Here is a 24,889-nt window from a genome sequence, read left to right as displayed (position 1 = left end):
ACTAGTCCTTCATGTCCTTCATGTCCTTCATGTCCTTCATGTCCTTCCTCCTTAAAGCTGACAGAGTGAACCTGAGTCGTTTTGAAGAATCTTTATTTAAACATCATTCAGATAAAACTCATCTTTTTAAAAGTGAAGGTTTAGAAATACAGAATCAACTCATAGATTAGTCAGAGGAATAAATACTTTCTAGTTCAGCTGTTATTCAGACGTTTAAACTCACCTCACTGTATTTTCATCTATAACTTTCACAGAACGTTCTTTAAACCAACAATAAAACTCTGGACGTTAAAACGTTACCACAAACAACCAAACCAGATCATTTAATCTCATCTATTGGTTCTCACCGTTAACATAACCTGGTCCTGATCTGATTACTCTCCTACAAATATCTGCTGGTTTGTTTTTAGTGATTTGTTGCTTCGGTCCGTTAGTTACGTCTCTCTGACCTCTGACCTCTGACCTCCCAGTGACTGGGTTTGACCTTAATCACCTGAACCAGACGCACCTGAGAAGATCGTAGAAGGCGACCACCTTTCAGTCTCACCTGTTGTCTTTTTGTCTTTTTAATGAAATAATCTTGAGTCTTCTACAAAAACTCAGCTTAAAAAAAAAACAGGAAGAAACGTTTTAAAATGATCTGACAAGTAGATCTATGGATCTTCAAACATTTCTCTAAACTAGTTTTAGACTAAAATCAAGTAGATTTGTGTTGATACGAGTAAAATAAGAAGAGAACAGTTCTGACATTAAAACAGAAGGAACTATAACTTAGACAAAGTCTGTGTGTGTTCAGTTCAAACCTTTAGGATCGTGGTCGTTCTCATTTTAAGCATCAAAGTCCTACAACAACAATAAAAGTTATAAAAGACGAGTCAAACGCTCAAAAACACAAACTGTCAGAGGAAGAAGGTCAACAAGGTTTTGTACTCGGCCCACTTTTATTTATCTGTACGCTAACGATGTTCAGATGCAGCCATATGCAGATGATGCAGTGATCTATGTACACGCACTGAAAAGAAAACCTGCCTTTAAACTTCAGACTAATGCAGATAGATAAATAAAAGCAAAGATAAATAATCACGTTAAACAGATGTTATGATTCAGAAACACGTGTCTGGATGTTTGGATCGGCTCGAATCTTTCATTTATTAGAGACTAAACTGAGCTGGGGAACATATCTTAACTCTTAAACCATCTCTGGGTGAAGTTCTGGGACAGATGATTCAGATCCTTCTCATGTTCATCTTCAGAGAAGCAGAGTCCCGGCGTCATTGGTTGAGGGATAATTTGGTGACGGCTCTGTGGCTGAACACGAACGCACAAACCAGCAGCAGCTGAGGCAAAGATGTCTGATCGTCGGGGTCTGAGTCAGGAGGCTGTGATTGGTCAGGGAGCGGGGGCGGAGGGCCTGATTGGCGGGGGATGAGGGCGGGGTCGAGCCTCAGCGTGGCGTTTAGAAGTCGTCCTCCTCTGCGGTGATGGCGGCGTTGTCGGAGGAGTTGGGGCTCAGGTACTCGAAGGCCTTCTGGCTCTGGGACACGAACTGTTTGAGCGGCGCCAGCAGGAGGTCGGTGGCGGACGGCCGCCGGTGGACGGCGCCTTCGGAAGGGAAGGACGGGCCCTCCGTGCTGGAGCGGCGGCCGTTGGGGGGGTCGGGGCTCTGGGGGCCTCCGGAGCCTCGGCCGGCTCGGGCGTGAAGACTCCGCCGGCGGCGAGGACGGCTGTCCATCGCCTTCAGGAAGAGACTGTTAGCGGAGTTACGACGAGACGAGCTGTCGGACACTAAGTCCTCCTGGTTCAGGAAGTCCTCCACCTCCTGAGGAGACGGCTGCTGCAGCTGAAACACAGAACAAGGTCCAGTCAGAGTTTTACGGTTCAGGTTAGAACTATTGTCACGCTCCATAGTTTTCTACATTTCAAAACATCCTGAACATCGACAAAGAGAACCCACCAACACATGGAACACAAATGTTTTAATCAGTTCTGGTTCCGGTTTCTCGTCGTGGACTCACCATGTTGTAGAGCGGCGTGGAGTTGATCACCAGCTGCAGGAGGATCTTGGAGAGTTCCTGCAAGTCTCGGAGCATCTGTTGGATCTGGACCGGCAGCTCTCGGATCTCGCGAAGCGGACTCAGCTCGGCTAACGTGGCGGCCCGACCTCTGACCCCGCTCAGGGTGGCCTCCCTCAGACTCTCTGCACGGTACACCAGCGCCACCAGGAGGCTTTGCAGGAAGTGCAGCAGCTCATCAGCCAGCTCCAGGACCTTACCCAGCCCCACCTGGAGGGAAGAGACGGACCAGCAGCTCCAGACCAGGTAGAAAACAGGTCTACTGACATTTAACCACCTTCTTTCTCTGCTTCCTCCTTCCTTTCTATTATCGTTCTCTACTTCCTCATCTTCCCTACTCCTTCCTGTCCTTCTTTACTTCATCCTTTCCTTCTCTACTTCCTCCTTCCTTTCATTCACTACTTTCGTCTCTACTTCCTTCTTTCTCATGTTCTGTTCTTTACTTCCTCCTTTCCTTCCCTAGTTCCTTTTGTCCATCTTTACTTCCTCCTTCATTTCATTCACTACTTCCTTCTCTCTTTCCTTCTATCGTTCTCTACTTCCTCATCTTCCCTACTTCTTCCTGTCCTTCTCTACTTCATCCTTTCTATCTCTACTTCCTCCTTTCCTTCCCTACTTCCTTCTCTAATTCCTTGTCCTTTCATTCTCTGCTTCCTACTTCTTTTTGTACTTCTTTCTCTCTTTCCTTCTATCATTTTCTACTTCCTCCTTCCTCGTCTTCCCTACTTCTGTCTGTCCTTCTTTACTTCATCCTTTCCTTCTTTACCTCCTACTGTCCTTCTCTACTTCCTCGTTTCCTTCCCTACTTCCTTCTCTACTTCCTATTTCCTTTCATTCCCCACTTGCGTCTCTACTTCCATCCTTTCCTTCCCTACTTCTTTCTGTCCTTCTCTATTTCCTCATTTCCTTCCTTACTTCCTTCTCTAACTCCTTCTGTCCTTCCCTTCTCTACTACCTACTTCCTTTTAATCCCCACTTTCATCTCTACTTCCTTCTTTCTTTTGTTCTGTCATTCTTCACTTCCTCCTTTCCTTCTTTACTTTCCTCTTCCTCCTTCCTTCCTGTCTACAGACATCATTCAGAAATCCTTTAAATATAAATATTATTGTCATCCTCTTCTTTCCATCTCGTTTTTTCTTCTTTGAGTGTTTAAACTAAAAGACAAGAATATAATTATTATTATAATTATTATTATTATCACTGATTGGACAGAACTAGATCTGTTTGACCCATTTCCTTTGATGTTTTAATTTCCAGTAGAAGCCTCCCTGTTGTTCTTCTGATCTGAACTCAGTCTGAGAACCTCTCGGTCCATCTGGCAGCCGCCGGTGTTTCCCAGCAGACAACAGAGACGAGGAACTGGACTAGAACCAAGTCTGAGCTGGCAGCAGAACCAAACACGTGAGGGAACGAGGTCGGGGCCGTTTCATCACGTTTGGTGTCAAGGTTTTATGGTTCTTTATGTTTTACAGGAAAAGATCAGAAAAACGACTCAGCAGGAAATAACTTGTCATTCATTTATTTTTCTTGTCCTCTTCCTTCTTTTCCTTTTATACAGTTTTTCTACTTCTTGACCCACTTCCTTCCCATTTCCTCCTTTCATTCTCTACTTCCTTCTTTAATTCTATACTTCCATCCTATTTCTTCCTTCATTTTGTACTTTGTTCTGTCCTTCTCTACTTCCACCTCTCTTCTACTTCTTCCTGTCCTCCTTTCCTTCTCTACTTCCTCTCTCTTTCCTTCTTTCCTTCTCTACTTCCTCTCTCTTTCCTTCTTTCCTTCTCTACTTCCTTTCCTCCTTGTTTTTGTGCTGTGGATTTGTACTGGGTTTCTTCTTGTCCAGGACAAAGCTGATTGGTCGGCAGACAGGTCAAGCTTTGGCTGTCGACCAATCAGAGGGCAGCGATGTAGAGAATGAAACATGCGACGGTTGAGTCGTGGGAAACTGTGCGGCATCTCGTCGGGTATTTGGGTCAAACAGAGGCAGCAGGTGACCTCTGACCTCCCGGCGGACCGGCCAGATCCGCACGTGAACTAACGAGGCGTCTGATTGGTCCTGACGCGACGACATGTCTGCCTGCTCACCTGCAGCGACGAGGCCTCGTTAGTCTGAACGAGTGAAATCATCCATTAAACGAACTCACTTTGTAAAGTGATCAGCTGAAGAATTGAAGCGTCTGCTGCCAAAGATCTGAGAAATATTTACTGTCGTCAGAGAGAAAAACTGATCTGCTGCCAAAACAACAAAACGTGACTTAGAGTCCAGAGCAGAGGAACTTTATTCATTAGACTTATCACTTATCTTTTCTTCTTTCCTTTTCTACAGTTTTTACTTCCTTCCTGTTTCCTCCTTTCATTCTTCAGTTATTTCTCTACTTCCTTCTTTCCTTCTCAACCCCCTCATTCCCAGTTTCCTTCTCTACTTCCAAACAGTCGTTGTCTGCAAAGCATGCTGGGTAAAGTATATTTTATTTTTGACTCACTGATTCGAGGACTGTGTCTAGAGATGGTTGTAAATCTTCCACCTTTTGTCTGATTTGGTTTATTCATCCATCTCTAAATCTACTCGTAACCTAAACCTCAATCAAACCTGAACAACCTGAAAAATTATAAAAAGCCAAAAAATAAAGATTAACGTTTCATTATGAGCAACAGAACGTCTCAGATAATAAAAGCTTTCAGATGGTGCAGGTGTCCAGTCCTGTCCAAACTAAAACATCTAAATCATCTGATGAAGCGTCCTAGTGTCTAAAAATAAATAAACTTCTCAGAAATGATCCATAAACTTTGTGTTTAGGTTTTCCAAGGTTTGTTTAGCGGTCCTGTGCCAGATTCAGGTTGTTTAGACGGTTTAGATGTTTATTTGATTTATTTTTTGCAGTTTTGTGGAGAGTTTGTAATATTTTAGACCTGAAACAGAAACCGACAGAATCTACTCGTACGCTGTTTGAAGCCTGTGTTTTATAAAAGCTGTAAGAACGTGTTCATTAAATAATTATAGTCCAGTTTTAAAAGTGCATCCAGTCAGTGGTTATCTCTGACTCGTAGTAATGTGTGTGGGCTGATCATTATCACTCCATCAGCTCAGATGCTTCATGCAGCACGTAGGCAGAGCTCCACCTAAACTGCAGCCGTCTGCAGAGGAAGCACATTATCTCTTTAATGGAGCCGACTCGTCTGTTTGAAACCATCCATCGTTCCTCAGACGGCTTTAAACCAACCAAGCTCACAGTCACGTCTCTGTGTTTTCACATCTGGAACATGTGAAACATGTGAAACATGTGAAACTGACAGAAATCTGCTTTAAAACGTTCAACACAAACATCTCAGACGGACTCATCTACTTTTTAAAGACTTTTTAAAGACTCCATCAAACTGCGTCTGGTTTATTTGTTCAGGATGAATTTAAGTTCATGTGTCTGGTCACGTAGCAGCGACACACACACACACACACATGTTTATAGCTCCATGTGAGGACCAGAAGTCATTTAAAGCATTTCCAGGTCCCAAACATAACCAGGACTGTTTGGACTCATATTCTGTTAATAACTGAGTCTGGTCACATTCAACATCAATGTATTTTTCCAGTCACATAAATCATCAGTTTTAGCTCATTAGATATATTGTTAACATCATTCAGTCATTACTTTCCCTTCAAAATTATTTTTGTTGTTGTGATTTAATTGTAAAAGAAATGTGTTTCAAGGCAACAGTGTGATCATATGCAGCTCTTATAGAAACACAGAGTGTCATTATATGCAGACGATTCACTTTTATAATTACGTTGGTCACTCTCTGAATTTAAATTCAAACTGTGCTGTCTTGACAATGACAGGAGGTGTTATTATAGTGATATATTGATATTTATTTGTATGGATTTTATAATGTGCAATGTCACAAAATTTCATCAGATCCAAAAACAACTATATGTAGTTTATTTTATTTTATTACCTTTCGTGGTCCTTTAGAGTCTATCCACATGATTCTCCATCATCTATGCACCACATGGTGACTTGACTGATAGAATCTGAGCCCTGTGGCCATGAGTTTCCATCTAAATATGACTGACATGTAATATACCATGAAGACATGTTTCTGTAGGGAGTTACGAGGGTGAACAACAGCCACGTGTGCTTTATAATTATTTTTAATGTTAGATTCGTTGGAAAGTTTTAGTGTTTGTGTGTGAAGTTTATTATTTGAGACATTTTTGTTGCTCTTAATGAAGCTTGTTGTTTTTATTTTAGTTTAAAGTTGTTGTTTTTTTAAGATTTTGTACAGTCGAAGTTTGAATGAGGTTTAGGTTACGGTTAGACTTGGAGATAGACTTTAGAATAAGAGATTTTTAAAACACTGAAAAGAGTCTGATGTCCTGAAACTGGAACTATATTATTATTATTATTATTATCATTAATAATAATAATATTCATATTACTAATAAAGAGACTTAACTACGAGGGGCAGTGTTGGTCTCGTTCTAAAGTTATTTTCTGAGCTCGGTCAAAGAGTCTAAACTCGTCCTAATGAGGACAGAAGAACAAACTCCTCTGAGAGCAGCTGCTGGACGTCGACGTGTTTCTCTGCACTCGCTTCAGATTTCTATCGGACGGTTCAGTTTGTTTTAGGGAACAGCTGCAGCTTCAGATCAGATCAGAGTCGTTACGGGAAACTGAATCTGGTCTTTAAATACGTCTCTGGTCTGTTGACGTGTTTCTGTTTAATGTTCTGACCATGAACACGTTTCATCTTTAAGACTCGTTTGGTTTTTAATTAAAGGACAACAAAACACAACCAACTGTTCTTAGTTTAGTCAATTATCATCATGTTTGGGGCTTTATTTAGTTTATTTCACATTGTTTAGGAGGTTTTGGGGCAGGTTTAGAGAATTGTCTTGGTGTTTTTTATTGCAGTCTTTGCTTTTAAACATGATCAGGTGTGAGGATGATTTTTGTGTCAGTTCCAGGACGTTCAGATGGTTTATGAACAGTTTCTGAGAAGTTTATTTATTTTAGACACTGGGACGGTCTCTCAGACGGTTTTAGATGTTTTCGTTTGGATGGACGAGTTATGGACAGTTTTAGAGAGGTTGTTAAATCTAACCGTAACCTAAACCTCCTTCAAACCTGAACCCTCAAAGACACTTTCTGTCCCACAATGAGAGGAGGACAAAGTGTTTTTCTCAGAAAGGACAGAAAGGTTCAGTTTGTTTCAGGCTTTCATGTCATCGTTTAGAAGAGAAGAGACGGGACGTTTAGTTTTTATAGGTTCAACATGACGTTAAAACCCTCAGAGAGTGGTACAGAGTCCAGTCTGAGAACCTGAGATAGTTTTAGATCCAGTAATGACCGGTTCGTTAATAAAAGAGGCCGACATTCAGGCCTCCTCGCTCTAAACTGTGACTGTGAGGAAGGAAGTCCAGCTGGACTCTGGTTCTGTTTGGTCACACCTTGTCGGCGGCGTCTCCCAGCGTCCGGACGGCTCTCTGCAGCTGCTCCCTGACCTTCGCCATGCGGTGGTAGAGCTGCAGGTTGAGGGTCAGCAGGAGGCTACGGACCCGGGTCCAGAGGCCGGGCTCGTCGTCCTCGTCTTCGTCCTCGTACTGCTGCACCCTGGCCTCCCACTCCCGACCTGACGGACGACAACGGACACAGATGTTTGAATCCCAGAGAAAGAACTAAAGAGGTTTGAGCTCGACCTGATTTAAACTAAAACATCATTTTATTTATTTATTCTCTTCCCTGTAGTTAGCTGCTTAGAAGTTCCCCATGGTTCCTTTGGGACCTCTCAGACTATTATGGAGTGATCTTTGTTGGTGGACCACTCCTGTGGAGGGGAACAGTCGTCTTCAATCTGTCTGACTGTGGATTATTTGTGGGTTCCAAACTCTTTAGAGATGGTTCTGGAACCTTTTCCAGCCTGATGAGCAACAACAACTCTTTCTCTGAGCTCCTCAGAAAGCTCCTTTGTCCACAAACATGTGTTGTGAAGATCAGACTGAGACAAATCCCTGATTTATTGAAACTGAACCAGGACCTGAACCACACCTGAGTCTCATTACATTGATGGAAACACTTCTGAACACATGGACTCTGATTTAATCCTAGAGGAGCTCTTTTAAGGATCATCATCATTAAACAGTTCAAATTTGAGCTAATTTTAAATTCTCCTACAGTTAGAAAACATGTCAAACTATCTTTGCTGATTCTACAACCTCTAAAATCAACATCTATCCATTGTTTGTTTGTTAAACTTGATTGTGAGGAGGTGAAGTCTGAGACCACTCTGGTTTTATTTTGTCTTTTTCGTCCTCCAGCTCTAAAACTCTAACTGCAACACGAATGCTTCACAAACGTCCTCCGAGTGTCACATTTCCACTCTGAGGACGTGTGTTCGTGGCGTTCGCACCCGTCCAGACGCCTCCGGTGTGATGGACGTCACGGTGCGACGCTGCTCTCTGATTGGCTCGGCTAAAGTCCCCCCCCCCCCGCTGCCTGATATCTGACGAAGAGTCTGAAGACATGAATGAACAGTGGAGGGACGGGGCTCCCTCTGCTGGCTCTCAGTGATGCTCTTTAAATGAAAAGAGAATCAGTCTCTGCAGGATGCTTTGTTCCTGAACACACTCTTCATGTCGTTTCATATCTGCAGGATTCCACTGATGCAAATATGACTTAAATTAAATCAAAAGTATATTTGGACTTGAGCTGGAAATAATCAGCGTAATCAGTGTAAAACTAAACTAGAGACTCTACTAACTATTAAAATAAAATGTGGAGCTCTGAGGTTAATATAACTCATCATTATCAACTCAGACTCTACTGTTACTGTTTCATGATATGTAATATTGGCTCATTTCAGTCTAATATCTCTGTCTTGTGTGTTTGGTTGAGTTCTGTGTCGACTGTCAGGATGTTTTGAATCATTTTTATGCAGAAATGTTGAAGATTGTAGAGGATGTACAAACTTAAGGACTACTATATGAATAAATATCAACTGGACATCATTAGAAATTAGAAGTAACATTTAGTTTGGGCCAATTTGAATTCTCCAACAATTAGAAACTTTGTGGATGAGCTCATCAGGATTTAAAGGATTAAATGATTATTTTATGAACCTTACAACCTCTAAAATCAACATTAAAGGTTGAACAGTTGATTTTTAACCAGGAGATGAGTCGACTGTCTGAACTTACGCAGTGTGGGAGGCAGCGGCAGGTAGTAGGTGGTGGCCTCCTCCAGGCGACTCAGGATGTCGTCCAGACCCGACGTGGCCGCCCGTCCCACCTGAGTCTCCTGCAGCTGCCTCATGACCAGCCGAGTGGCGTCGGCCAGACGCTCCAGCTGATCCAGAGCCCCGTCCAGGCCGTCCACCAGCCACAGCTGAACGTCGTCCAGCGTCAGGAAGAAGGCGTCTCTCAGGTGACTGATCACCTGGAGAGTAGAGGACAACACCTGGTCAACACGCTGCACACTTAAAGAGACAACGCATCAGGACATGGACAGAGAGGACAGAAGGAAACGGTAGAAACTAAAGAACAAGCTGAACCAGAGTCATCAGGGACATCTGAGGGTGGAGTCCACCTGAAGGTCACATGAACATCAATGATGGGGTGAAACTATTTAAACAGATGTCAAGACTTCTTCAAAAAAAAACCTCAACCAACCAATGATGTCATGTTCTTCCAATCACAGGTGAGAATCAGATAATTACCAGAGTCATGTGACCTTCAGGTGGACTCCGCCCACAGGTGTTCCTGATAGAAACCTAAACTCATTTAGAGCTGGAGACTCAGAGGAAACGTCTTCTACAAACACAACAGTCCAGATGAGTTTGGTTAAACTTGTTTTTTGATCTCAGATCTTCATTCATTCATTCATTGATTCATTGATTCACACCCTCAGCAGCCACAGATCACTGACTCTCTCTCTTCTAGCTCTATCTTTGGTCTCCACCAGCTGAGTAAATGCTCCACGATGCTCAGTTTGTTTCTAGGTTTATATTTCTACTATTTATCTACGTCCTGGAGTATTTAGCTGATGTTTGACTTAAAGCTGATAAATGTTGGACAACAGTCCCTGAGAGACGTCTGAGTGGACGTGGATCAGAGTCATGTCCTGGAGCAATGATCTGGTTTCTAATCTGTTCAGAGCAAACCTCGTCCGTCGACTGGTTCAGGATGGGGAAGTTTCTCTCTAGACGGTTGAGACCGACGAGAGCGAAACTGTTGGCGACTTCGACTGTGGAGGAGATCGGAGATTCAGCGAGGATGAAAACAACGAGAATAATAAAAACGTTTCTGCTTGTCTCTACGTACTCTGAGGCTCCAGGCTCTGGAGGATGGGCGTGGCTCGTCTCATGGCCTGATGGGTCACCCTGCGAACGCCGACCTCGGCCACTCCTCCCATCAGACCCAGCAGAGGGTAGCGACCTTTGACCTCCGAGTACGCCATGGTCACCGACTGTAAGGCCGAGCGAACCAGAGGAAGACGGGAAACTCTCAGCACGGCGCTGGACTGAAACAGAGATCCAGAAGAACCAAACCATCAACCAATCAGCCGTCAGACCAACCTTCTAACCAGTCATTCACTCAACAAACCAACCAACCAGTGATCAGTTTGGTAAAAAAGACAAAAATGTTTCTTCTGTGACTGAGACGTTAACGAGATAAAACTAATAATCTGATGATAAAAGCTAAACTATTAAATGTTAATCAGACAAGACTAGAATGTTATTTGATGTGATTTATTTCTAAATGTGCGTCCCTGTCATTTGATTGGATAAGGGTCGTTAGCCTATCTGGCCTCAGTTAGCATTAGCTAGCAGAACTAGCTAGCTGCTACTAGCGCTGTGGCTACAGATGAGGAGGAAGGAGCATCACTCTGATATTTATTCAGCCTCCGTCACGGTCACTGAGATAACGATGAAGTTAAAGAAGTCTCAGCTGAGTCCTGTCCTCTGGAATGAACTGACAGACGAGTTGTCTCATTAATACGTGTTCAGCTTCTGAACGTCTGTGTTTATTGAATTTTAAGTTTCAGAGAATAAATGTTGTTTTTCCACAGCAGCAGGTAGCTCTGCCCCCTCTTTTATCTGTGCTGGTCCAACCTGTTCCTGCTTTTATTTTGTAAAGTTCTTCATTGGCGTTTCTTGTCTTGTTTTACTTCCTGTGTTTTCCTCCACTGTGATTGGTTGATTGGTTTCTCCTTGTGTCTCCGCCCTCATTAGTTCCACCTGTGTCTCGTTAGCCTCCATGTATTTATAGCCCTGCCTTTCTCTCTGTTATCTTTCAGGTTATCTCTTTATCTTGCTGATCATCTCCTCATCTCCTCATCTTGTGTTTCTCATTTTGTTTTTGGATCCCTACCATCCCTGCAGCACCTTTACTTCTGGGTTTTAGGGTTTTCTCTTTAAGTCATTTAGCCTCTTAGTGTCCCACTTCACCAGTAACTCTGACATTATGAAGGACAGCACAGCAGGATGATAACCAGCTCTGGAAGGAGATATGTAGTGATGGCTAGTGACGGCTAGTGATGACAAGTGATGGTCAGTCACAGCTAGTGACAGCTAGTGATGCCTACTGATGGCTAGTGACGGCTAGTGATGGCTAGTGACGGCTAGTGACGGCTAGTGATGGCTAGTGACGGCTAGTGATGGCTAGTGATGACTAGTGATGGCCAATGGAGGCTTTGTTGAAGCTCCAACACTTTAATCACTACAGGCTTTAATGACACAGAGCTCCATTGGGACATCTAGTGGACAATAAAATGTACTGCAAACCAGACGTGTCATTGATTGGTTCATGCTTGTATGGGATTTGATTTGCAATGCACATTCTGACTACACTTCATAGTTGTACGGTTTCAAGCTGACACAATAATATCTTAAAGTTGTTTTCATAAATATATTTATTTCTATATGAAATAAAAGCAGCCATTAGCTTAAAAGATGGTGACTAGTGGGCGTTCAGTACGCTAGATGCTAAATGTGATCTTATTTAAAATGAGATTCAAACCCATGTGAACTTTTAACTGGATCCCACATGTTCCAGTTCTAGCGTCTGTGGTCGTTTCATCTATTTGTGTAACGTCAGCTACTTACACTCCATGAGTCTTCATGGACCACTGGGCATGTTACAGCGCTTACATCAACTCTTCTTATTTGCTCCCATGGTTTAGTGGTGCTGTAGAAGCGTTAGCACTGAATGCAACTCTGTCAAATCAACTCTCTGCCGACTCTCCTCGCTTCATAGACTCAGATCATATCTCCCAAAGAGCAGAGACAACCAAACCCGTTACGAATGAAGCAGTGAAGTGTTTCATACGTCTTTAGTCACGTGACCAAGCCACGCCTCAGGACTGCTTCATGAGTTGGAGCCTCAGGTTTAATGACTCAGGTTTAGACTAATGTTTAGTCTCAAGACGACGTATAACGTTAATATTGGTGTCAGTTTGACTAAAAATTGATTGAAATTACTAAAGACTAATAAACATTTCTTTCTGAAGACTAACTCAAAAATGTCCGTCAACATTAAAGCTGCATCCGTCCAACCATTGACCTTTTAACCGTCTGATCGTCCAGTTCCACCAAAAGCTTTTAATTAGGTTTGAACCAGTGAATGTTCTGGTGTTTAGATGTTTTTGTGAACTGACTCCTTTTAAAGCTTTTATTTGATATATTTTATCTTCCTGATTATTCACAGTAACATTTCTAGTTCAGGACGTTTACCAGCGTACTGTTTTATTTTTTACAGTGTAGTCTTTTCAGTCTTCTGGTCTGAACTCACCTCATGATCTTTACGAGACGACATTTCTCCTTGGCCCAATCTGAGGAGACACAAACAGATGAGAGGTAACGGATCGGACTCACGACCCCAAACTTGTCTCCAGCATGAGGCAGTCAGCTGCCGAGCCTCCACAAAGATGACGACTGTTCAGCTCCGACCAGCATGAAAATCAGCTTCTCCCAGAGACCAGGACAGACCTGTGGTTCTTTCTCACGGGTTTTAGTGGCGCTTCAAACTGAGAGCGTGAAAATGATCTGGTTTTGATGACTTTTAAATCAGCAGCGTCTGTGTTCAAACTCAGATAAAGGTTTGGTCACATCCAAATCAAAAGGTGCTTTACAAGACAATAAAACAACATAAACACATTAATATTTATTTTTTTAACAGTGTAAAACAAACTTGGAGACATGGGTATAATATTAAATGAACTATTACAATAAAATACGGAATTATGAGGAAAACAAAAGTGTGAATTCATCGTCATCAGATTCTACATCTGACTCAAATATACACTGTAAAAATGAGTGAGTGAAATTTAAAACTCAAAAACCAGAGCACTGTGTCTTTCTAATTAACTCTGATCCAGAGGATAGAATTATAGTATATATATATAATAAATATATTTATAGGTGTACACTGGATAACTTAAAATGTCTGTACTTGCACGTTAAGCTGCTCACTTGTGCCTTAAATTAAAAATAAAGTTTTCTGAATCTGAATCTGAATGAATCATTAAAAAATAGGCCAAATCTGAAATTCTCCTACAAATATCGATCAATGTTCAAACACCAAATTTGTCAGGATTTAAAGAGACTAAATTATTAATTTACTGCTGATCATTATGTATTTAAATGGTTAAAGTGTTGTGAAACGGAGGAAGTGAAACCACACCCAACAGACTGACGGAAAACATCTGAACCAAAACATCTCAAATGTGTCACAGAGTGAATTTATTAATAGATTTAAAGTTATTTTAAAGACAGTTTTAAATAAAAACTTTAGGCCAGTCTTTTTATCAAACAGGTTGACAATCTAATCTCAGTCAGTTCTCCATTAATCCATGATTGTTTTTAATTAGTTTTGTTAGGATTTTAAATCTTTCTTAAAATAAATTAAAACCACTGATTATTTTTTTTACTTATGTGTCGACAGACGGCAAAAACTTTCTGTACAAATTCTCAAAATATGAAGGTTTTCAAGAGTTTACACCAAAAAAAAACCACAAAATAATAAACCTGATTAGTGAATTTATTATAAAAACGGTTCATATTTAAACGTCCGACTCAGAAACAGAAGTCTTACCCCATCAGAAAGAGGACGGAGCAGCCTGACGGAGTGACGATGATGATGGAGATGATGGAGATGATGAAGACGCTCTGGTTTTATAACCTGATCCTGACGATGGTTTTGAGGTCGATCTCTGCGTCCTGATTGGCCGGAGCGTGGCGTGATGTCACTGGCGGAACAGAAGAGTTTATTAAAGCCTGAAACTGTTTCTCTGACGAATCGATTAAGTTGAAATGAAAGAGATCGTTTGGTTACGAGGCTGGAAACTGAGACACACACACAGACCTTTATCTTTATCGTCTGTGGAGTTTCCACCATCACTGAGACAGAGACACTGAAGTCATTTAAGACTCATACATGGCCCCATGTCAGTTTTCACATTAGACAAATTCACAGAATCCAAAATAATGTAAGTTTCCTCCTTCCTGCTTCTTCTCCAGGTCTTTACTGTCTTCAGTTTCTGGTCCTTCCTGGATTAGTAGAGACGGGAAGAAGGAAACGGAATAGCAGGAAATAAAGAAGTAGAAAAACAAAAAAGGGGAAGCAGGAGGAAGTAGAGAATGACAGGAAAAAGTAGAAAAAATAAGTAGAGGAGGAAGTAGAGAAGGACCATAGGAAGTAGAGAAAAAAAGAAGCAAGTAGTGAAATAATTACAGAAAGAAGAAGGAAGTAAAGAAAGAAGAAAGAAGCAGAGAAAGAAGAAGGAAGTAGAAATCAAAGGAAGAAGTAGAGAAGGAAAAAGTGAATTAGAAAAGAAGTAGAAGAATAAGGGAGAAGCAGAAGAAAGTAGAGAAGGAAAGAAGAAAATAGCAGGAAATAAAGTAGAAAAGGGGGAGGCAGAAGGAAGTAGAGAATGACAGGAAGAAGTAGAAAAAAGAAGCAGAGAAGGAAGTTGTGAAGGGACGAGAGGAAGTAGAGAAAGAAAGAAGTAGGGGAAGAAGAAGGAAGTAGAAATTAAAGGAGGAAGTAGAGAAGGAAAGAAGTAAAGGAAGAAGAAGAAAGTAGAAATTAAAGGAGGAAGTAGAGAAGGAAAGAAGTAAAGGAAGAAGAAGAAAGTAGAAATTAAAGGAGGAAGTAGAGAAGGAAAGATGGGAGCAGAGAAAGAAGAAAGAAGTAGAAAAGGGAAGAAGGAAGCAGAAAGGAAGAAGTAAAGAAGAAGGAAGTAGAGGAGGAAGTAGTGTAGGGACATGTATTGTTAATGGACCTTCTTGTATTATTCTTCTTGTAGTATTCTAGAGTTGTAGTCGTGTTTGTAACCATGTTGTTAAAAATTGAATAAAGTTGTTTAAAAAGCACGATGGGACAAGAGGAAGTAGAGAGGTAAAGCAGGAAGTAGAGAGGTAAAGCAGGAAGTAGAGAGGTAAAGCAGGAAGTAGAGAGGTAAAACAGGAAGTAGAGAGGTAAAGCAGGAAGTAGATAGGTAGAACAGGAAGTAGAGAGGTAAAGTAGGAAGTAGAGAGGTAAAACAGGAAGTAGAGAGGTAAAGCAGGAAGTAGCTGTGTGGACAGTGACTCGTTCATTGACTTTAAATGTCGTGTCTTCTCATGAATCACACAAAGCTAAAAACAAACATCAGACCGACTCTAAAACTTCTTGGAACATTATGTCACGATATTTGTTGTGTAACGTCTTTAAAAGGCATGACCCCCCCAACATTCACCCCCCAGTGTGAAATCACTGATCTCCTCCGGTTACGACGAGGCTACGAGGTCACTGGTTTTCCCAGGAAAAGCCCGAGCTCCTGGCCTCCTGGCCTCCTGGCCTCCTCCCAGGTCTCCAGCTCCAGCTCTTCCTCCTGAGCTGCCCCGGGACGGGGGCCTCGTAGAGGAGCCGATCAAGGCCTCAGTGTTTCCAGTCTTTCTGGGAACCGTCCATGTGACTGAAGGCTGACTACGGCTCAGCGCGACTCATTTGGTGGTTTTTAATAAATGAAAGGAAGCACAGAGCCGAGCGCTAACGTCACCTGATGCTACAGTCAGATTTACAGCAGGGCGGGTTCAGGCTGCTCTGTTCAGAAGTGTTTTTAGATTCACATTTTTAATTTATTCTGCTCGTGTTCTTTGGGATGCGTCCAGCAGAAGAGTTAATTACACTGAGGGAAATATAAAAATCTACTTAAGGCTCAAAACTGGTTCTACAGTTACACATGTAGTAGTTCAACTCAGATTCCAGCCTTCATATAAACAATATACAGACATTAAATAGAGAGCCGAAGTCCCGCCCCCTCTACTTCCGGGTTATGGGACCTATCTTTCGAAAAAATATGAACGGCAGTCTATGGCGAAAGATAAATTATTTTCTGGTCCCGATCGACTTGTGCCTTGGATTATACATATGTTGTTTTTCAGAATAAAAAATGATTTTACATGTCAAGAGTGTCACAGTTTGTCGCAAGATAGTTAAGTAAAACGCTATGGAAAATATGTAATTAAACGAACTACAAGTCCCGCATGCTGGCGCGTACAGAACCGACCAAAATTCCCTTCGTGTAACTACAGCTCTCGACATGACCCGATTTATAATGACTGTCACCTCGTTTGATGCTTCTGCCTTCGTCCTGGAAGAAGACGGTAAAGCTCAACAAGGAGACAGCCATAGTTCTCTAGGGATCTCTAGAGAGATGTAGTTCACTAAGCGATCTCATACAAAACCTAATGTTGTTCAGCTTATTTACGTCAAATAATTTATCTCTTGACGTGAAAAATTATCTTTTAAATTCACACACATCATATGTGAAATTCATGCCACAATTCGATCGGGATCAAAAAAAAATTATGATCTCTCCATAGACTGCCGTTCATATTTTTTAGAAAGATAGGTCCCATAACCCGGAAGTAGAGGGGCGGGACTTCGCCTCTCTATAACTGATTTATATTTGAACAATATACAGTATATATATATGTATATATATATAGAGAGAGAGAGAGACTGACTGCAGGGCATGGATAAATCCACCAGGGGGCAGATGACGGGGTTTCTGAGTATTGTTATCCTTTTCACCCGTCAGTGGTCATAATACTATGGCAGATGAGTATAGTACGGTTATATGTTCTGAGTGTGAACTAAAGAGACAACCTGGAAATAATACTGGTATAAACTATTACAGTAAATAATGAAATAATAATAATAAGAGATTATTTAGATACTGAATGTTGGTAGAAGTCAAACGTTCAGACGGAGCCGTCGATGGGTAACATGTTTTTATTTGCACGTCCAATGAAGTGTTAACAAACCCAACACAGAGGTTAGCATCCAGGTTCTACAGCAGGGGGCGCTCAAACACACGAAAGCTCCGAGGACATCGGACGGGAAGAAACCGGCAAACATCTTCACATCTGTACAAATCTACAGTCGGTCGGTCGGTGTGAGGGTCTAACGGTCAGTTTATTGGTCGGTCGGTCTAAGGTTCTGTCGTTCTATTGGTCGGTCGGTCTAAGGTTCTGTCGTTCTATTGGTCGGTGGGTCTATCAGTCAGTTTATTGGTTGGTCGGTCTATCAGTCAGTTTATTGGTTGGTCGGTCTAAGGTTCTGTCGTTCTATTGGTCGGTCTATCAGTCAGTTTATTGGTCGGTCGGTCTAAGGTTCTGTCGTTCTATTGGTCGGTCGGTCTAAGGTTCTGTCGTTCTATTGGTCGTCCGGTCTAAGGTTCTGTCGTTCTATTGGTCGTCCGGTCTAAGGTTCTGTCGTTCTATTGGTCGTCCGGTCTAAGGTTCTGTCGTTCTATTGGTCGGTCAGTCTCAGGTTCTGTCGTTCTATTGGTCGGTCGGTCTAAGGTTCTGTCGTTCTATTGGTCGGTGGGTCTAAGGTTCTGTCGTTCTATTGGTCGGTGGGTCTAAGGTTCTGTCGTTCTATTGGTCGTCCGGTCTAAGGTTCTGTCGTTCTATTGGTCGGTCAGTCTCAGGTTCTGTCGTTCTATTGGTCGGTCGGTCTAAGGTTCTGTCGTTCTATTGGTCGGTCGGTCTAAGGTTCTGTCGTTCTATTGGTCGGTCGGTCTAAGGTTCTGTCGTTCTATTGGTCGGTGGGTCTAAGGTTCTGTCGTTCTATTGGTCGTCCGGTCTAAGGTTCTGTCGTTCTATTGGTCGGTCGGTCTAAGGTTCTGTCGTTCTATTGGTCGGTGGGTCTAAGGTTCTGTCGTTCTATTGGTCGTCCGGTCTAAGGTTCTGTCGTTCTATTGGTCGTCCGGTCTAAGGTTCTGTCGTTCTATTGGTCGTCCGGTCTTTGCAGGTCACAGCTTTAATCCACTAACTGGATCCGAGGGTGACGGTGGAGATCAGGTGACATCTTCTTCTCTACAATTCAAAGTCCTTAACGTCTGTAATCGTGATGAGCAGATTTAAGGTGGAATAAATTCAAAACCAGGTCTACGATGTGCTTCAAACTCACAGTGTACCACCACTCAAATGATTATTGACCACATACGGCAAATATTCACCGGGCTTTAGAAAACAAATCCAATATAAAACAGCGCCACCGGCTGGCCGACTACAGCGCCCCGCAGGGAGAGATGTTGAAGAGGAGGAGGAGGAGGAGGAGGAGGAGGAAGAGGAGGAGGAGGAGGAAGGCTTCAGAGTCCAGAGATGGAAATGTACAAAATGAGACATGAAGAGGAGAGAGGAAGCAGAGGAGAGCTGTGGACGCTGAGTGTTTTAGACCCGTTATCTTCAGTTAATCCAGAGGAAACATGCAGCAAGAAGCAGGAGCTCGACTCCTCTAAAGCCCAGAACCAAAACCTACAAGGTTTATAAAAGTCTACTGTTTGTGTTCCTTCTTTAAACTAAGGCTGGTTTAATCAGTAAGAAGAAAAAAAAACGTTAAAGTTAAAAAGTTTTATTGGAGGAAAAAGTCTCTTTCCTTCAATAAAACACGTCACCTCTGTGATATTTAGACACGTTGACTGATATTATTATTATTATTATAGTATTATTAGTTCATTATTATTTGACCTTTGACCTGAGCTGTAGTTTGGGAAACCAGCTGCAGCGTTGAGGAAGGAAACAGAAACTAACCTGCAGCAGCAGCAGTCATGTTATTCTGGAGGATGTTCTGCTCATTGTGTTGGGTTGTCGTTATAATAATAATAATAATAATAAGATGCATTTAGATTAATCTACCTTTAAATATGCTGTTAGAGCAGATAGAACTCTTCCTGCAGCGCCCTCTGCTGTTGACAGGTGTGTCTGCATTAGAGGCCACTAAGAGTCAAAGCAAATAAAGACTTTAGAAGTTATTAAACGTTAAATAGATGTTTGTTTTTTTCACCTTCGTTCGTGTCTCTACGGTGACTGATGTTGAACATATGGATTATTTATTTTTTAATCCAGATAACCGACCCAAAGCGAGCGTCGGCCACCACAGCTCACCTCTGCTCACCTCTGCTCCACCGTGAAGAGTCTAGAAGCAAACCAGAAGAATGCACTCATGTTACAAACAAGTACTTTTTTTTTTTACAGCGTCTTTTAGTCTCCGTGAGCAGAAGGTGGATTTATCATCATCTAGGGTTCAAGTCAGGAGGCGTTCACACAGTTTTTTTTAATCCGCATCGGACCGAGGGCGTAGCTGCGTCGTTAAGTCGACTTCCTCTGCTTTCGGCTGCAGGAGCGACGAGCGGCGAGCGGCGAGCGGCGAGCGGCGGCGGCGATGAGGAGGAGGAGGAGGAGGAGGAGGAGTGGCTGCAGGGAGCATGCTGCCGACTAAAAACAAACCTTTCGCTGTGTGCTGGAGCATCAGAAGCAGGAGGGAGGAGGTTTGCAGCAGGTTCTTATTTGGTCCGACTGAGGAGTAATTATACTTGTATATATTCAGCATCAAGTTATATGTTAATGAGAAACGTTTGTTCTTCTTCTTCTTCTTCTTGTGTCGGAGCTGGAGGGTCCTCGTCAGCAGCTCTCAACGTTTTTTTGTGTTTCTTTTCAGACAGACATGCGATGAACTGCATGACAACAACAGCAGAGAGGGGATCTTCTTCTTCTTCTTCTTTTTAAATCTCTCTCTTTTCTTTTTTTCTTTTTTTAAATCATATTGGAGCGGTCCTCCCCCCCCCCCCTCGCCTACACACATGGACAGCCAGAGGAGACACGAGGACGAGTCTTTAGAGATGGACGTCGTGGATCTGAAGGACAGCTCGACTTTCTGAACTGCAGGAATTTTCTTACACTTTTGCGAATGTGGTGGTAGAGAGAGATAATAAAGACAGAGAGAGTTTAGCTATGATCAGGATAGTGTGTGTGTGTGTGTGTGTTTTATGTGTGTGTGTGTGTGTGTGTGTGCTGTACACTGAGTCTATATTTCCCAGTGGGGTTTCACTGGTGGGAGTCCCAGCCGGTCGGTCGGTCGGTCGGTGGTGTCAGCTGCAGCTTCGCTTCAATACTCGCTCAGGTTGTGCCATTTGGAGATCTGCCGGCGGGGGTTTTCGCAGACCTCCCTCCAGTGGGAGGCGCCGGAGGGGGCGGGGCTGTGGAGGCCGAGCAGCAGGCGGCCCAGCACCTCGTTCTTGGTGGTCCGGTCGAAGTCGACCACCAAGAACTCCACCGAGATCTCGGGCAGCAGCTCAGGGGGGATGTCGTAGATGAAGGACTCGTTGAAGACCGGGTTCAGGGTGCACTTCTTCACGTGGGTCTTCTTCTTGGCGATGCGCTTGCGGCCGTAGAAGACGTTCACCTTCACGTAGGGGTCTGAGGACAGAGGAAGAGACGGTCAGGTTGTTTGAGGACGTAGAGAGGGTCAGAATAAATATTAAATATATTTCTGGTGGGTTTTATCGTTGAGGCGTGAAACTGTTCCCTAGTCTGGTGGTGTGACTTGTTGTGGACCTGTATCGCCTCCCAGAGGACAGGAGGTCAAACAGCTGGTGGCTGCGGGACAGAAGAGTCAGCCCTAAAAACAGTGCTGGGTTAATTTAATCTGGAGGAATATCTAAAGGATCCTGTGACCTGATCTACTGTAGAGAAGTAAATAAGGATGTAAAGACAGAAAGAAGGAGGTAAAGGACTAAGAGTCGTCTTCACTCTGCTTTGTTGGGTTTAAAAGGTCCTAAAGAAAGACACGTGACCTTAATCAGCTCTGTGGAGGCTAATTAACCCTTAAGGCATCCTGGGGACATTTCGTGCCACTCTGTTGTTTATTTTTTAAGCCATTTTGGCTGTGTTGAATGAATATAGCTCAAATTTTCCAGAAGATATTCATTTTAATTTTTTTTAGAATTGTCATCTCAGTACTTTAATTAAGCCTAAAATGGCTATGCTATCAAAAACCATCCATAATAATTCCTAGCGCCAAAACGTGCCCCATTGAAACCCATTAAAACCACTTTTTTTGATCCCACGTTTATCCTAACATAATTTAATGCATTCCTTTATGTTAAGATTTCATTTTGGACCACTGGCTTTCATTTTGTAATTTTTATATTTGTCTACCAGGTGGTGCCACTTTTACCCATTCAAAGCATGCAGCAAAGTTTCACACTTTTTACTGTTTTCTGCGAAGGAAGTGTGTGTGCTTTTGATGTTGGATAAGGAACTAATAAGGCTGGGTTTTTAAAAATCTGACACTGCAAAAAAAAAAACAATGCATGAAAATCAATGTTGCTGCCAATCATTGACCCATCTCAGGGCCTAAAAATAATAGTTAGCCATTAGTCATTGAAATGTATTTTATGGAAATTATTTTACTTTTTTTTAGTTTTCTGGATAAAAACCAGCAGAGTTATGTAAACATACTGGCATTTAAAGGGTTTAAAAACAAAAAAATATGATTAATATTTGATATGTATATTTCAGGCTGAAGTAGTTCTAAAAGACTGATGTGTTTAAAGTAGAAAAAAATATCAATATATACTATTTTTATAGCAGTTTTTGGGAAGGAGCCACGTTTTGGCGCAAGGACCTTTTAAGGAGTAAAATAGTTAAGCCCCCTTGAGGGTTTAAAAGTAAACCTCTACTGGTGAGTCTCCGTCCAGAGACACCGTCTGAATTAAACTGTTTTTTATTTCGTGTTTAATCTGCTGCTTCCTCGCGGCCGTACTCACTGGCTGAGAGGCCGGTGATGTCCATCTTGGGAAGGTGTCGAGCCTTGAGGACGACCACGCTGAGACGATGAGACACCGGCTGGTAGGACAGAGACGCCAGCAGCTCGCCGCGACTTTCACACTGAAAACAAACACAGACACAGTTTAATCTTACGTCTCGAGCGACTGAATCAAAGCCACGGCGTTTGCTGAGATCAGACCCTCTGGACATTCTGACCTCGAGCAGCTTCATGGAGGAGTTTGTCTTTCAGAGACGTCAGAGACACGTCCCAGCGACCAGCAGGTGGCGGTGACGGGACGTAGTAATGATGATGATTTGTAGATAAAATGTTTTAAAAGGTTTTCTCTGTTAGAAAGATTACATGATGATAAAATAAATAAAGTGTTGGAGGTCTGACGTGGTGAGACTTCTTTTCCCTTCCTTCCTTCCTTCCATCTTTCCTTCCTTCTCTACGTCCTTACCTCCTTCCTACCTTCTACACTTTCTTACGCTCCTCCCTCTTTGCTGGAGCAGACATGATTTAGTCGCAGCTCGTCCCAGAAGACAGTGGAGGTCCGACCTGGAGACACTTCCCAGGGTCTTAAATCATATTTAAAGCTGAGTCAGAGTGAGACGTCTGCAGGACAACGGGAGACATTCAGCGTGTTTTTAAACGTTCTGCAGAGAATCCAGAGTTAACTCGATCAGAGGCGACACAAGAGTGAGACTGTCGAGGAAACAAACGTCTGATTATGAGACGGGGACACAGGTCAGGGACCCCCCCCGGTTACCACGGTAACGCAAGCAGCAGCAGCCGACAGCGGCATCAGGACGACGATGAGCCAGCAGCCTTCCTTCCTTCCTCCCTCCCTTCCTTCCTTCCTCTCCTCTTTCCTTCCTTCCTCCCTTTTCTGAAGCAGCTTCAGTTCAGATGAATTCTTAAAATCTTTTAAAGCTCCGTACATTTCTTCCCTCCTTCCCCCCTCCAGTCGACCTTCTCTAATTAGATGTGTAAACCTTTTCTCTTGTAACGGCCTGCTGTACAGAGCAGTCAAGACATTTAACGACGTATAAACACAAAAGCCAAAGAACGACGATGAGTTTTAAGACGTTATTTAAAAGCAGGCAGTGTGTGGGACAGCCTGACGGACTTACCTGGTCCAGACCTGAGTGCCCTTACCGTGAGGCTGTAGGGGATCGGATCACTTATAGAGAAACATTCACTCACCTGCATGTTCCTCTTGGAGATCTGCTGGCTCAGGTGGACCCGGCCCGTGCTCGGGTCGACGCCCTTCAGCGGCACCACCGCCTCCCCGATGACGTCGTCCCGGGCGAAGCGGTCGAAGCTGAGCACCAGGAAGTGAAGCGTGAGCTCGGGCAGCGAGCTGTAGGCCACGCCGTAGAAAGTGAAGGTCTCGTCGAACAGCGGGTCCAGGGTCTTCCTCAGGACCCGGGTCTTGACTCTGTGCTTCTTCTCCGGGAGGATGGTCATCTTCACGTAGGGGTCCGAGCTTCCTGCTTGCTCGTCCATGGCGGGGAGGCCCCGGGCCCCGACGATGGTCACCACCAGGGCCTTCTTGGGGAAGTTGTAGTCGACGGTGAGGCTGATGGACCCGAGGCTGGGCTCCGGCTCCGGCTCCGAAGACGCCGGTGTGAACGGGGACGCAGTCTTGCTGCTGGTCTGGCTGCTGCTGGCCGAGCTGCTGTCCAGGCAGCAGTAGTCGGCTCGGACCGGCAGGGCCCGCTCCAGCCGGGCCTGGCCGGGGGCGGCCCCAGACCCCGCAGGGGGGACCAGGTGACTCATCTGCAACTGGCCCGGGACGTCCAGGATGTTGTTCTCAGCGTCCACAAGCACCATTCCTCTTCCACCGACAGCGCCGGCGGCACCGCAGCCTCGCTCGCCCTCGCGCTCCGCACGCCGGATGCCGCGCACGATCCTCTTGCTGCCGCTGAGGGATTCTGGGTAAATGCTGATGCCCTTCAGCATGTGGATGAACTTGTAGGGCGGGTCCTCGGCGTCGCAGTAGCGGTCACCGTGCAGCTTGTAGCGCCCCGTGACGCGGAGGTAGCGGCGCTGACAGAAAGACCAGAGCAGAACCAGGACCACCACGACCAGCACCAGGACTCCAGCGCCCAGGAAGCCCGCCAGCACCGGAGACATGGCTGCCACGAGACACAGGGGGGACAACAACATTTAAAAGTTCTTACTTATTTATTCTACGCTCTGGAAATGTTTGAAATGTTTGAAATGTTTGAAACCTGCAACGGTTTGTTCCCATTTTTTTACCTTGTTTAACTTTACTGGAGATAAAGTCTTTGGTAATAAACAGATGTATTAGGAGGAGCTAGTGTTAGCTAGTGTTAGCTAGTGTTAGCTAGTGTTAGCTGGTGTTAGCTAGTGTTAGCTGGTGTTAGCTGGTGTTAGCTAGTGTTAGCTGGTGTTAGCTGGTGTTAGCTAGTGTTAGCTGGTGTTAGCTGGTGTTAGCTAGTGTTAGCTAGTGTTAGCTGGGAGGCTAGGAGGCTTTGGCTAACGGCCTTAGAACAAATAAAAAAGATCTGATCACGGTAACGATGCATCTGAGAGCAGCATTTAAAAAGACAGTGAAGTCACCGCAGTCTAACCTCTGGAGGTCTCATTAGAAAACAGTAGAGGACTGATCCCTGAGGAGGAGGAGGATGAGGAGGAGGAGGAGGAGGAGGAGGAGGAGGAGGAGGAGGAGTCTGTGGAGGTCTTTGTTTGCTGT

At 43.7% G+C, this 24,889-nt stretch overlaps 2 protein-coding genes across 2 annotated transcripts in view; both read right to left on the bottom strand.

Annotated features, from left to right (window-relative positions):
* Positions 1 to 88: 88 nt before the first annotated feature.
* plin6 (perilipin 6) lies at positions 89 to 14,415 on the bottom strand. The gene is made up of 8 exons (XM_084556310.1): positions 14,158 to 14,415; positions 12,856 to 12,895; positions 10,387 to 10,585; positions 10,227 to 10,309; positions 9,265 to 9,502; positions 7,519 to 7,700; positions 2,016 to 2,282; positions 89 to 1,840 (listed from the first exon to the last, which is right to left on the bottom strand). The coding sequence occupies exons 1-8, from the start codon at positions 14,160 to 14,162 to the stop codon at positions 1,457 to 1,459; spliced, it is 1,398 nt and encodes a 465-aa protein (XP_084412436.1). The 5' UTR covers positions 14,163 to 14,415; the 3' UTR covers positions 89 to 1,456.
* A 5,465-nt stretch (positions 14,416 to 19,880) lies between these two features.
* syt11b (synaptotagmin XIb) overlaps positions 19,881 to 24,889 on the bottom strand; it is an 8,138-nt gene continuing 3,129 nt past the window's right edge. Inside the window, exons 2-4 of the mRNA XM_084556916.1 lie at positions 23,374 to 24,308; positions 22,166 to 22,286; positions 19,881 to 20,813 (exon numbers count right to left, since the gene is read on the bottom strand). Coding sequence (XP_084413042.1) covers positions 20,503 to 20,813; positions 22,166 to 22,286; positions 23,374 to 24,308 — 1,367 coding nt within the window. The 3' untranslated portion in view covers positions 19,881 to 20,502. The remainder of the gene's footprint in view (positions 20,814 to 22,165; positions 22,287 to 23,373; positions 24,309 to 24,889) is intronic.

This window comes from Chelon labrosus (genome assembly GCF_963514085.1).
Source record: "Chelon labrosus genome assembly, chromosome: 12".
Taxonomy (NCBI): Eukaryota; Metazoa; Chordata; class Actinopteri; order Mugiliformes; family Mugilidae; genus Chelon; species Chelon labrosus.
Note: the sequence above shows the minus strand (reverse complement) of the source record. Positions and strands in the feature narration are given on the sequence as shown.

Coding starts and splice junctions, on each gene's coding strand:
- plin6 (XM_084556310.1), bottom strand. Junction 10,586..12,855: donor CGTCTCGTAAAGATCATGAG/GTGAGTTCAGAC, acceptor TCTCTGTTTCAG/TCCAGCGCCGTGCTGAGAGT. Junction 10,310..10,386: donor CCAGAGCCTGGAGCCTCAGA/GTACGTAGAGAC, acceptor TCTCCTCCACAG/TCGAAGTCGCCAACAGTTTC.